Source organism: Pogoniulus pusillus, chromosome 34 (assembly GCF_015220805.1).
Source record: "Pogoniulus pusillus isolate bPogPus1 chromosome 34, bPogPus1.pri, whole genome shotgun sequence".
Lineage (NCBI taxonomy): Eukaryota > Metazoa > Chordata > Aves > Piciformes > Lybiidae > Pogoniulus > Pogoniulus pusillus.
Window position 1 is genome coordinate 9,059,640 of NC_087297.1, and position 13,081 is coordinate 9,072,720.

Genomic DNA, 13,081 nt, shown 5'->3' on the forward strand with positions numbered 1-13,081 from the left:
TTGCAAAATATGAGGGCATGACCTTTAAATGTAAAAGTACTGCTAGGTAATTTTGTGGTGTTTCAATGAAACTGTTACTTACACTGATGATGGTGAGCTCTCACCAGAAACAGGTACTGGAAAAGTGAGATTTTTGCACCTCGCAGTGGCAAATGGAAGTTGTTTTGTTGGGTTTTGTTGGTTGATTGGTTTTTTGGGTTTTTTTTTGTTCATGGGGTGTTGTGATGGTTCGGGTGTTATCTGCTCCCCCACACTTAAGAAAATCACCCAGACTAGACTCAGCTGCTGGAAATTAAAGAATGAAGTTTTCTATTTACAGCTTAGCACAATATACAAGCAGGTATTTACAATCTATACAGCTATAGACAGAAATAGACAAGTTAAAAAGTAATACAGAAACACAACACCCCTCCTAGAAACCAGAGTCCCCAGGAGGGGCTTCCAACCACCCTTCCACTTCCCTTCCACCCCTCTGCCTTATCCCAGATGTTGCTTTATGTTCAAGGTGAGTTTGGAGGATCAGCCAGGGGGGTTAGGAAGCAGAAGGATTAGTTACACAAACAGCAGGTTAGAGAGAGAAGGGCATGCAGCCAGAGCCCAAAGAGCAAATCTGTTATCTATATTTATGTTCTTGTTTTTATACATCTCAGCAAACCTATGAGTGAAGCAGACATCGCCGTTGTTTCCTTTTCACAGCCTAGAATCTAATTCCTCTCAATAAAATACCCCAGCTAGGCTCTGACTAGCACAGGTGTGTTTTGGGGTTTGTTTTGTTTTGTTTTTTCAAGTTTAGCAATTGTGTTAATACTTGTGTTAATAATGTCTCAAAGTTCATAATACTTCATATTATGTCAACCAAAGTATTCAAGTAATGTATTATCAGGTGAGTTTTTTAGCTTACTCCTATGTAATCTATTATCTGGTGCTGTCAGCCAAATTGTCTCATAAATATTGCTCTACTTCCTGTGAGCTCCAAGAGAATAAAAGTGTGTGGGGCTCTGCTAGACAGAAAAAGTGGAACATGACACAACACAGCAAAGGCTAGATGTTCCTGTGGTTTCATTTTTAATCCACTCAAACTAAACAAACTTGGGTTGGTGGAAGATATCATATCTGTAAAGACTCCAGAAAGCCTCTTTAGCTTCATTGCCTCAGGTGAGGGTATTTGTCTGTGCCACTGGCTACTAGCCAGTTTATTGAACCTTGCCAGCAGGAACCCATTTAGATCAATATGCTGTGGTATAAGTATTAAACGTGGTTTTGAAATCAGTAGCTACGTTTCTACGGGGCATTAGGTTCTGTCAAGAGGGTAAATTGTCTCATGCATTAGATATAATTGTGTAGAATTCCCCCATTTCTTCTACCATGTTACTACCCTCTCTGTCTTATTAAATGCCAAAGCGTGAACTGCAAATGTTGTTATCTCTACTAATGTGAGAAGTCTAGAAATAATGCAAACCTTGGCAAACTGTGAACTCTTCACAGGTAATGTCAGGAGCCAGCTAAGAGATTGAGAGCGTATCAGCCAACCAGATTTAATAGCAGTCTTAAACTTGCTGCCTCTTGTTCTGTTTCAGCTAAGTCAGAGAGAAAGACCAGGATGGCAAGAGGGACCTAAAAGGCAAGGTGTGATACGACTGAGTAAAGAGGCAGCTCAAAAGCTGAGAATAGGGCTTCTAAGTGGAAGCAAAATGAGGGAAGGTAATGAGCTTCAACAACTATACCATAGACAGAGAAAACTGTTAATAATGTGAATTCTGCCATGAGATGTTTTGCTTCCAACATCTGCTCATGGTGCAAGTAGAAACCTTAGATGGCAACCATTGATTCTCCACCACAACATTAAACTGCATTTGTAGTAGTTATGGTTTGGAGCTCCCTTCCCAAGGAAGGATGATGAGGATGCTTCAATTGGAGCATAACTGCTAATGAAATTTCTTTAGGATTAGGTAATTACTTAAAGTGTCAATCTGAGTGAAGTTTGGAATTGGATTGTGTGGATAAGATAATTGCCAACAAGCCACAAGAGCCAAGATAGCCCCTTACTATGAAGGAGGAAAACCTGGCCAACAAGAGGTTTCTACTCACAGGTCTTCTTTGTGGGGAGATGGTCCCACCACAGGCAGTGATGTATTGCAGTGCTGTTGGCAGTAACTGAAGTTTTAAGCCTAATGACAGAGAAAAGAAAAAAAATTAAAATCTGGCAGGCTGGAAAAGCTGTGAGATTATTGATTACTCCTCCCTTGAGGAAGAGATGTATTGGTCATGAGTGACTCATTCCTCTGTGTGATGTAAAATGCAGTCTAGTGTGGGAAGCCTGCTGTCTCCCAGGAGCTTAAATCTGAGGGATGTTGCCAAAGCCATCTAGCCAAATGACAATTAGCTGGGACTGCTCATTCATGCGGGCATGACCAATTGTCATGTGACTCTAAGCAGATCAAAAGTGAGTATGAGACTCTAGGAGGAAGGCTGAGGGGGTCGGAGTTGTTGTCATGTGTTAGTCAGTCCTCCTGGTCATGCAGGAAATATGTGCCCTACAATGCTGGTATGCAGAAGCAGTGTCAGCAAAGAGGGCTTTGGCTCTTTTGACAATAGCATGAACTTGCAAGGAAATACAGGGTGAAATGGAACTGCTTAGCCTGGAGAAAAGGCTAATGTTTGCACTTCAAAAAGCTGCACAAAGAGCAGGCAGTTTCTGTGATGCTGTGATGGATTACATGAGAAGTAATGGGCTTTAACTGCAATCAGAATAACTCTGGTTTGATATAAGGAGGCCTTCCATCACTAAGTAGAGCTGTGCTTGCTGATGGATTTACTCATAAGGCATTGAGAGTACCATCATGACCAGGAGTGTACAACTGGGTTGGGCAGACAGCTTTGATCTCTTGAGATGCTTTTCAGACATATGTTAAGTCTTACATTATCATGGAATGAAAATATTCCTATCAGTGCTTGCAGCTGCATTGACAGATACCATAAGGTAAGACAAACTATGGCTACAGTTAAAGCTTTTCCTCCATTTCTATGGCATGCTGTGAAAACCTTTGGAAGTAAATACTATCTACTAGATAATATATTCTCTGAATGTTATGTTGTAATGAAATTATTAGTGAAAAGTAAAATTGAAATTTGAGTTATCTACATTATTTAACTCCCTTGAGCTATCAGGAAGTATGAAATCTGATATTTTAAAACAGGAGAGACACAGAGATGAATTTGTAACAGTTTTTGAGAAAAAGGCACAAACAACAAATTTTGCTGAGAGTGATTTGCCATTGGAGTGGCCCAGGGAGGTGGTAGAGTTGCTGTCCTTGGAGGTGTTTAAAAAAAAACTAGATGAGGCACTTTGTGCCATGGTCTGGTTGATTGGACTGGGCTGGGTGCTAGGTTGGATTGGATGATCTTGGAGGTCTCTTTCAACATGGTTGATTCTATTATTCTGCTGGAAGAATGGCATGAGGTTGCTTGTTCTGCCATAAGAACTAGTGGATAGAGGGGTTAAGAGCTGTAGACCTGTTAATCAACAATCTAAAGCAGATAATCAAACATCTGATTGATTATTTGCACATAGATCATTATTCCCATTGAAACAACTTCTTGTTAAATACCAGTGTCATTGCATTATGTCTCACTCAAACACTAGGTACATGCAGGACATACTCCTTCAGAGATTTGTTTTTTTCCTTCATGAATTTAATTCCCTTACTAGCTGCTATGAACTACCAAAATTACAACATACAAATGACAAAAATACCCAGCCTTGGTTTTCTTTCCTATATGCATGTTGTCTTTTTTGTCATCACCCAAGTTTCCTAACAAGCAGAAATACTACAATGTGTCACATTTGTGATCGGTTGGATCTTGGAGGTCTTTTCCAACCTGGTTGATTCTGTGATAAACATCAGTCTTGCATACCACACTTACCCTTGTGATCTATCAACTGAAAAAAAATCCACCTCCAAAAAAGAAATCTTCTGGCTAGATCAATACCATTTCTTCATCACATCTGAGATTATTGTTTAATTAGGTTGTTTTCCTCTTCAACAGTTTGCATATTCAAGCATTTCTCGTAGGTGCTTTACAGACAGATGTGTATTGCTGCCACGTTTTGTGAAGGAGAGTGATCCAGGGTTTTCACTGCTCTCTGACTTCAGAATCTAATTATTTTCTGTGCTTTAACCTCATTCTTCTGACAGATGCAGCTATCTTGAAGCTCTGAGGTGTTGCTGTTTTGGTTTAGTAATGTGTTGAAAATGTTACTGCCTCTCTTGCATTGTCTCCTAAACCAGTCATTACGACCTGCTACTCCTACTCTATTCTCAACTTGAAATGCTATTTTAGTATGTTCTCAAACTGAAGTAAACTATAATAGCTCAAGCATATGATTTTAACTTCACTTCTGTAGTGTGGTTTGGAAGCTTAGGATCACACAATGAGTCAATAATAGTCTGTGGGAATGAATTGTAGATTTTTTATAGTGCCAACCACTACCTCCCAATTATTAAACTTGCTTCCTTGTGTCTTTCTTTTATCAGTGACAGTTCAGAAAGTTTAGACTTTAATATTTAAACTAAGTCTCAATGAGTGTGTGGTAAAGGGAAGGGCTACAGCAATATCTAAGTAAAATATTAGAAGGAAAAAAGGTGAAATTTCAAGAAACTTTTCCTTGGTCATTGAGAATTTAGAGCAAAATAAGTATTTGGAGGACTCTTATAGCTTCTAGAGCCCATTATTTCCAGATACAGAAGATATATTTGGTTTACATTTGAAGTATTTTTAGTACAAGTGACTTAGAATACATAATTTTTAAGTTATTAGCTAGGAGGATCTGAAATACTTAACATTTCAGATGGGAGTCCTTGATACCTTCAAAGGAAGACTGCATTGTAGTTGCTGGGTATGGTGCCTCTTCCCTCAGGAACCTATGCGTGTTTTCTTAACAAGAGGTAAAATGGATTTGACAACCTATGAAGAAATCAGATGGATTTCCGTTGCCTGTTGTTTTCCTGTGGTGGATAGTGAAATTGTTTTAAATTGCAAATGAAAGAGGTACTCAGAAGGAACATATTTCACTATTTGGTGAGTAGATGCTTTACTGATGATTACCTACACCAGCTTTTTTACCCTTAGTGTGATTGATACTGCAGTAATCGCACTCCAATGAGCAACTACTATTATGATGTACACCGTAATTATCCAGTTGCTTCATTATCTGAAGCAGTGCTTCTTGTAGCTCCTTCTGGGTAGTTTCTTTTTTTCAATTCCTGTTCACAGTCTTTTCAGTAAATCTGTAGATAGACATATGTTTTTCACTTTCAGATGGGACAATAATAGCATTTCCAGACACTGGCTTTCAGTTGTTACATTTGCCTCCTTAGTGTTATGCATGTTGCTGCTGGTGTTTTAATCATGAAGATTCACAAGTATCTTCTCTTTAAAAGCACAGTAGCAATGTTATTGTTAAGCTAATGTCCAAACATAGGAATAGCTGTTAAATATTTCAAGATCAAATGAAGTCATTAATCTGTTAATTTTTGTTACTTCCTTAATTTAAGTGGAAGTAATTTCAGCCCTGCTGTTGGAGCATTGCAGACAAGGGTTTGTGCTTTTGTCCTTAGGACTGCCACTGTATTTTCATGTCACAGGCACAAATCTGGTGTTTCTTTGTAATGCCTATCCCTTACTTCTCTGCTGGTGGTGTTCAATGCATCACTGAATTCTTTTGAGAGAGAAAGGGAATTAAAGAAGTTTGGCATGCAGGTTTGCAGTCATAGTTCATATGGCCATTTGTCCTTCAATAGTGCTTTTACATGCCATAAATTGCTGTTAACCCTCAACATGCCGATCTTATTGTTTCCACACATCAGTTCAACACCTCTTTTTGCGATCGTTTGTATTCAACAGATCTGTTTTTTTGTGGGAGCCTTCCTGAGTCTTATTAGGCATCCTTTGTTTTCTCCAGAAGTGTTTGTCAAATATCTGCTTGTCTGGTAGCTCACTGAAACATGCAAGCTCCCAAGTGTCTCTAACATTTATTATATAAGTTGAAACATACCATCTTGTTTCTCACTTTTCTTCTCATCTAGAAAACATAGCGAGAAGGATTCAGCCTACAGGAATCTATAGGAATAGACTAAAACAGAGGTCCTGTTTATGCTTATGCATTATTCAGTGTTGTATCAAGCCTCTATATAAATGTTCATATATTCTGGTTTTTCCTTTTCTTCCTTCAAGGAACTTGATGCTGACTTTATTCAAGCTGAATGCATTTGCAATTGAATGCAACTAGTCTTAAATAAAATAGAGCTGGGCAATAAAATACTAGAAATCATGGCAGTAATCCCAGTCTTTCTGTCCTTTGAAGCATTTGGCTGGTAAAATGTGATCAAAAGAGAATGGCATCATCCCCGATAGGTCAGGAAGCAAACAGATATGTTGCATTAAATAGGTCCTGTGCTCCCATATTTTCCAGAACACATTGACAGATCCCTTTGCATACTGTAGGTTGTATGGATTTTCAGCCTAAACTCTAAAATCTACTGCAGCTTGTAAAACCAGCATCAAGAATTTCTGCCTTCAGTCTATAGGCAGTTATATACATATTTGAATGTATTCACCAGTCTGTGATTTCTGTGTGAACCCTTGCATGCTTCTTTCTGTTTCCCTCCGATTCCCTGCTTTTCTTAATGCACACTGGATAGCAAAAATTCACCTTCCACAACTTAACCTATCACAGTGGGCAGACAAAAGGTCAAAGTAGGGAATGCTGTTGTTCTGGGTTACTGCTTTTCTGGCGTGAGGACTGTTAAGTAAAGGGGAATTTTAAAACAGTGAATAAGTTGCATACCTGAAGCCAAAACCAACTTACCTGCTCACCCTGCTGAAGAGTGATGTGTTCCATGCTCTTATTTATGTCTCCTGCTGATCAGGTACAGCGGTCACTGATAACTGTCCATCTGTGGTGCACAAAATTCACTGACCTCTCTGTCCAGCATTCTATGTGGCCAGCTAAATCTTTGGAATGTACCCGGTCAGATATGTTTATCCTCTTACCACAATCAATCACACTTCAGACCATTCTTCTATGGTAGCTTCCACTAAAATATGTTCTTCCCTCATTGCTCTCATATCAGTGTCGCCTTGACTGTTTAGTAGTTAGGTGCAATGTTCTGCAGAGACCTTATTTTTTATTCCACTTCTAGGTGATCACCAATTCCTAATCTACTTTCTTCACAATTTTCTTAGCTTGCTTTGTTATTTCCTAATGTTTCTTCACAGAAGTTGAACCAGAATAAAATTTCACCTCTGAGCATGAAGTAGAAGCTTTCACAATGCTTACTGTATCTTTCCTTTCAAAACAGAATATGAGCTTCTTGTTTTGTCCCCTTTTGTGCCAATCCTGGTTGTTTTTTTTTATTGCTCTGGATAAACACATCTTTCTAAATCATGTTCTCAGAGTTGCCTGCATGCCTTAGTGGTTTATTTAAATAAAATGTGGATTCATTTCATTTTAATACCTTATCCACCAAATGTCCTGGTTACCCTGACGATTCCTCTTGACTTACATTGACAACAGGAGGAAACTGCAGCTGATGTGCATGCAAGAAGGGAGGGTGGAGATATATGCTGAAGCAAAAGTGTCAGAAGAACATTTGAAAACCGAATGAAATTGCTTGCCAGCATGTTCTTGACAATGAGAATTATCCTTTGATGGCAAAACTGTGGGATGTCAGTAGCAGACTTAGAGGCTTGCTCAGTATTTGCATGAAGAATGCAAAGAGGTTTCCACTGCAGCAAACAGTCTGGTTTTAAAGTCTGAAAAACAGTTCCACTCACATCTCTGCATACAGTTGTTTAAAGAGGGTATTGTAAACACCGAGGAATTCAGTGGTGATTCTTCTTTTCTTCTAAAAAAGGTTGAAGAAGTGTTAATATTACCTCATGAATTCAGGGCTTTCAAGGCTATGCAGTTGATTTCTAGGTGACATCATCTTCAATTAAAAGATGTTTTGCTCATCTACAGAAACAATTGTGAGAAGCTAACATAAGGAAGCAAAAATTACATCCTGGGCATGAAATGTTGGTCATGAATCCGCATGGCAGATTTACTAGATTTGGTCAAATGCTTTCAGGGCTTATGCTGAAAATACAAAAGAACATTTTTTGTTCTACTGGTGATAGGAATGGGTATGTTCCACAGAATTCTCCTTGCACTGGATGCTTGTTTGCAGAAGGCTGACAGTTTTTGTTTAGGTGGAGTCAATGATCTGCCGGGCTAAATAGATGCTACTCATACTTCAGGTGTCTCAGACTTTGTTTTCTCTTTGCATTTAACCCGGGGGTAGTATTGAATGTTTTAAGAAAGAAATTGCTTTAGCAACTATCAGAATGGATTTTGCTCTCTTGTATCTTAGGTACAAAGCTGAGAGTAGATGTAAGGGATGTTTCAGAAGCTATCTCAGTCCAATTTTCTATCCTACTTTAAGTAAAGAAATTTGCTTAAATTAAGCTTGGTGACTTTGGCAGATGGCAGTAAGTTGTTCTAAATTACTGATGTAGTTAAATAATTTATGTAGTAGATACTGATCAGAAAAATAATTTTAAAAAAAACAACAAGTAAAGACAATGTTGTAGAATTGAGAAGTAATTTTGCATATATTCTCCTTTTCTGTATTCTGAACAGCAGAATGAACCACACAGTGACTGCAAAAATGTCCCATTCTTACGTGAGCTCGTCAAAGATTTCAGTCTCTTTACTGCAGGAGATTTTCTTGGGTTTTTACATACATCATTTGGAATGTCTGATATATATCTCTAAAATCCAATGTTTAGAGTTGATTTTTGTCTAATGACTGAGTATTAATCTATCTCTTTCATTATTTTTGTAGATTAAAAAAATCAACAGGAACTTTCCCGTAAACCAGCAGGTAAGAAAAATGGAGGTTGCTTCATTTCTAAGTCTCATTTGAACTGTATTTGATTATGTGGCAATTGTGCATTATTCTAGCTCAGGAACTCTCAGGAGATTTTGTTCAGAGTACCTTGCTGCCTGAAAATAGTTGGGTTTTTTTCCCTGAAGTCAAAGGGAATCACAGTGTTTGGTCAAAGGAAGATCATGACTAAGCTTTTCAAATGACCTTTATAATGCATATATATATGTGTCTGTGTATCTATCTGGATAAAAAAGGTTTCTTCAGATGCTTCTTACCCATTTTCCTGTAAAAAGAGGGATATGCTTTACAGAACTAGCTTGTATCCATCAATGTTCTAAACTTCTCAAAACTTATGAGTTCTATTGTCAGTCTGGTAGCAGAATTTGGAACAGACTGAATCATCTGACCATCTCCAGGGTCATCCATTGGCAGTCTCATATTACTAAAGGCATTGCAATCTCTTTACAAAGGGAGTAAGATCCCTTGAATGAAGACAATTTGTTACAAAATGCATCATGAGCACCATGGCTGCTCTTCTCTGCAACTGTACTTCAGGGGATTGGGTCTGTGGGGTGAAGGTGTAGAGCTGTGTGTCTTGAGAATTTCTTTCCACAATTGTTTGGTTTTGGTTTGGTTTGTTTTTAAGAATCAAATCTACATGTTCACATATGAGAGTAAGATAGAGAGTTTCCTTCTCCACAAATGCATTTAACTCTGTTTTAAAACATTATTTTAAGTCCTTGAATGCAAGGGCCATTTGGGTGATGGCCCTTGCTGCTCTAGCAATGGAGTTTCGGAAATGCAGTGGGCAAGAGAGTCTCAGAATTCTTCTCAGAAGTCCTTTATTGTGCTGTTGTAGAGTTCCCAGCATTACAGAGTCTTAAGAGTCTCATTTCCAGGTGAAGTCCTGGAAATACTTAACAAAGAAAGTAGCCAGCAGCAGCAGAAGTCCCAAACATGTCCCTAGAAGTCCCTAACCTCCCCCCCAAGCCAATCTTTTGTTCAAAGTGTCTGTTTGATAACAGAAAGTATATAATTATTTAACCAATGGAGTCCAGACACATCTATGAACTAAAGCATGCTCCCAGTGAAAGGTGCCAGCATGGCAGGAGGGCTGCCTCTGCAGAATATTCCCATCAGAGGGGGCCAGCATGTAAGGATATCGTTTTTGGAACACGTGGAATGTTGTTGTTTTGCTCTTTGCAGTGTGCAGTTGGTTGGCTAAGGAATCATGCACTCTGCATGCATCCAGCAGGACAGTGGCTGCAACAAAACATCATAACTTAATGAACTGAGGCCACGCTAAGGCAAGGAACTCGCGTAAAGTTGTGCATAGTAGATTCCACAGCGCTCAGCTGTCGTGCATCCCAGTATCTTGCAGGCATGTGTATGGTCCTGCTGACACTCCCAAGTTCAGTGGATATCCCCATTTTTTCTTGATTCTGATATAATCTAATAGAAACAAGATGCCGCTGTACCACACCAGCTCTGTAACATCACCTCATGTTCCAGCTTAATGGGCTGCTGTTCAGCTTGATTAAGATTACACAATTAGAATAGTTCTCATATAAAATCATTTCTAAAACTTGAGCTCAGCGAGTGCTTTGATAAAAGCTGACTTACACATGCTGTATGAAGGTGAATACACTCAAATGTCAGTGACTGGCTTGACTGCCACTCAAGCCGGTGTCATTTTTTGCTGCAGATGTGTTGCATCTCTATTATGATGAAAAAGGTGAATTGTATTACTCAGGTGGATTGAGAAGACATCTGTTGTAGTGCTCAACATCTGTGTGAAGCACAAAACACGCCATCATTTTGTGGTTCTGCTTTTAATTGGAGAGCAGTAACTTCCGAGATGACATTGCTACTGTAAGGACATTTTTAAAGTGGAGTGATTAAACAGTGTTCTGCTGAAAGGTGATGTGTCCTCAAAATCAAGACACAGAATCATAGAATTATTTGGTTGGAAAAGACCTCTAAGATCATCCAGTCCAGTCACTGACCTAACACCACCACAGCCACTTATCCATGTCCTGAGGTGCCATGTCCACATGTTTCTTGAACACTTCCAGGGATGGTGCCTCCACCACCTCCCTGGCCAGGCTGTTCCATTACCTGACCACTCTTGCAGGAAAGAATTTTTAGCTCATATTCAACCTAAACCTCCCTTGGCACAATCAGGCCATTATCTCTCATCAGTTGATACTAGAGAGACCCCCACCTCACTCCAGCTTCCTTTCAAGTTGTTGTCGATAGCAATGTGGTCAGTTTCCTCTTCACTAGACTAAACGACCCCAGTTCCCTTAGCTGTGCCTCATAAGATCTGTTCTTCATACCCTTAGTCATCTTTGTTGCCCTTCTCTGGACCCACTCCAGCAACTCTGCATTTTGTGTAGTGTCAGGGCCAAAACTGAATTTAGTCATTAAAAGTACATTAAGATTGGTTTTATTCCCTCTTTCTAGATGCATTTTGTTTTCTTGTGGTTTATTTTTGCTAAATGGGGACGATTCCTGATTTTCCTTTCTGATTTTACATGACTGCTGAATTAATTATTTTTCAGTGTGCCATTACTGTAGTTCCTCAGAGTAACCATTCTGCATCTCCTGACTGACAGTTATTGAACTCTCAATCCTGTGGTACATCTGCTCTCTCACCATCTGTTGTCACAGTAAGGTTTTGATCAGGTTTATTTTGAAGGAAAATCTCTAGAATGAAGCTTCTATTGTTAAATGTTTATAGAAACGCGCAGGGGGAGCCGAGTTCTTGCTGTTAAATTAAGCAGAAGTGCGCAACAGGGTGTAAATTATGCTCTGCTAATTCCTCACGTTGTGTTGTCAGCCATCTATGGCACTCAGCATTGACTGTTCCTCTATAACACAAATCCTGAAAGGCTGATGTTGCTTATTAAGCTTCCTGAGCTTTCTGAAAAATAAGAAGAATATCTATCTATATAAATATCATTCACTGAGCAGTTCCTTTCACTGCTGTAGATGTCTTCTGTACAAAAATTATGCTTTCTGCAGCCAAATGCTTCTTCCTTCTACAGTGTAGTCCAGTGTAGCTTTTGTACTCCAGGACATAAAAGCTTTAGGACCATAGACTGTTAGAGGAAACCATGTAGACAGATTGCTTCCTGAACATTACCTGATGAGCGTTCATGTTGCGAGTTACTCAGTGCAGTTATTGGGCAGCATTGTCTGTATCCTAGTGCTGCACTTCCTATAGCTCCTGAGCACATGGAAGTCATCTGGACACCTGCTGGAAGTTTAGACAACAGAATGGAGTGGTTGGATCAAGTTCTTATTTAAATCTCAAACTATAAGTCTCAAGCTGTGTATCAAATAATGCCTGCATGTCCAGCACATTCAGTTTTGCCTCAAGTATAGAAATCATCCTTATTTACATATTTGTCTCATTTATCTTCTCATATCTTTTTTTTTTTTTCCCCTTAATAGTAACTTATTAGTATAAAATTTAGCTACTGCCCAAGTAGGCAAACAAAAGCAGGAGGATAGGAAGCAAATTTGAGTGACCTTGTTTAGAAACACATCTCTTGAGTGCATATGTTCTGTACCTTTCTGCTCTCTAACAAGTTCCTGAAAGGTGGTAATGAAGAGAGGAGTTAGGAAAAGGAGAGAAATTTAATTGCCATATTCACCAAAGATATAGATCATATTTTATTTTACAGTTACATGGGGGGGGTGATAGTTTGTGTGGTTTTTTAATTTTCTTCTCTAACCTCTCATTCAGTCAGGAATATCCACAGTTTACTAGATATAACTTTGTTCTGCCTGACTGTTTTGGAATTTTCATGGGAAGCTTCCAACCCAATGCAACCTGTGAATCTATGAATCTATGGTGCATGAAGGTCTGGGGAGACCAAAGTCTCTGAAGCAGCAGAAGTTGCTGTGTCCAGGAACTTCTGGCCAAAGTCTACACAGACATCTGGCTTTGTTCTCTAAACCTGCTGGTTCTGGGTGCGTAATTGCTGAGTGCCTAGAGTCACTGGATCCAGCTGTCATGCTCAGAACATCCCCAAGTCCATCAGGATCAAGATAAGCATTGTGCAGTTCCTTTCTTTAAATATCTAGCCAGAAGTCATGCTGCTTCCCATTACTTGTTTAACAGCCTACTGTTATGGTAC

The 13,081-nt window shown here is 39.2% G+C and overlaps 1 protein-coding gene across 3 annotated transcripts in view; it reads left to right on the forward strand.

Moving 5' to 3' along the window:
• Positions 1–13,081, forward strand: part of SNTG1 (syntrophin gamma 1) — a 281,755-nt gene that overhangs the window by 213,170 nt on the left and 55,504 nt on the right. For all 3 annotated transcript variants that reach the window (XM_064170435.1, XM_064170431.1, XM_064170434.1), the window contains one exon: positions 8,889–8,927. In XM_064170435.1, coding sequence (XP_064026505.1) covers positions 8,889–8,927 — 39 coding nt within the window. The remainder of the gene's footprint in view (positions 1–8,888; positions 8,928–13,081) is intronic.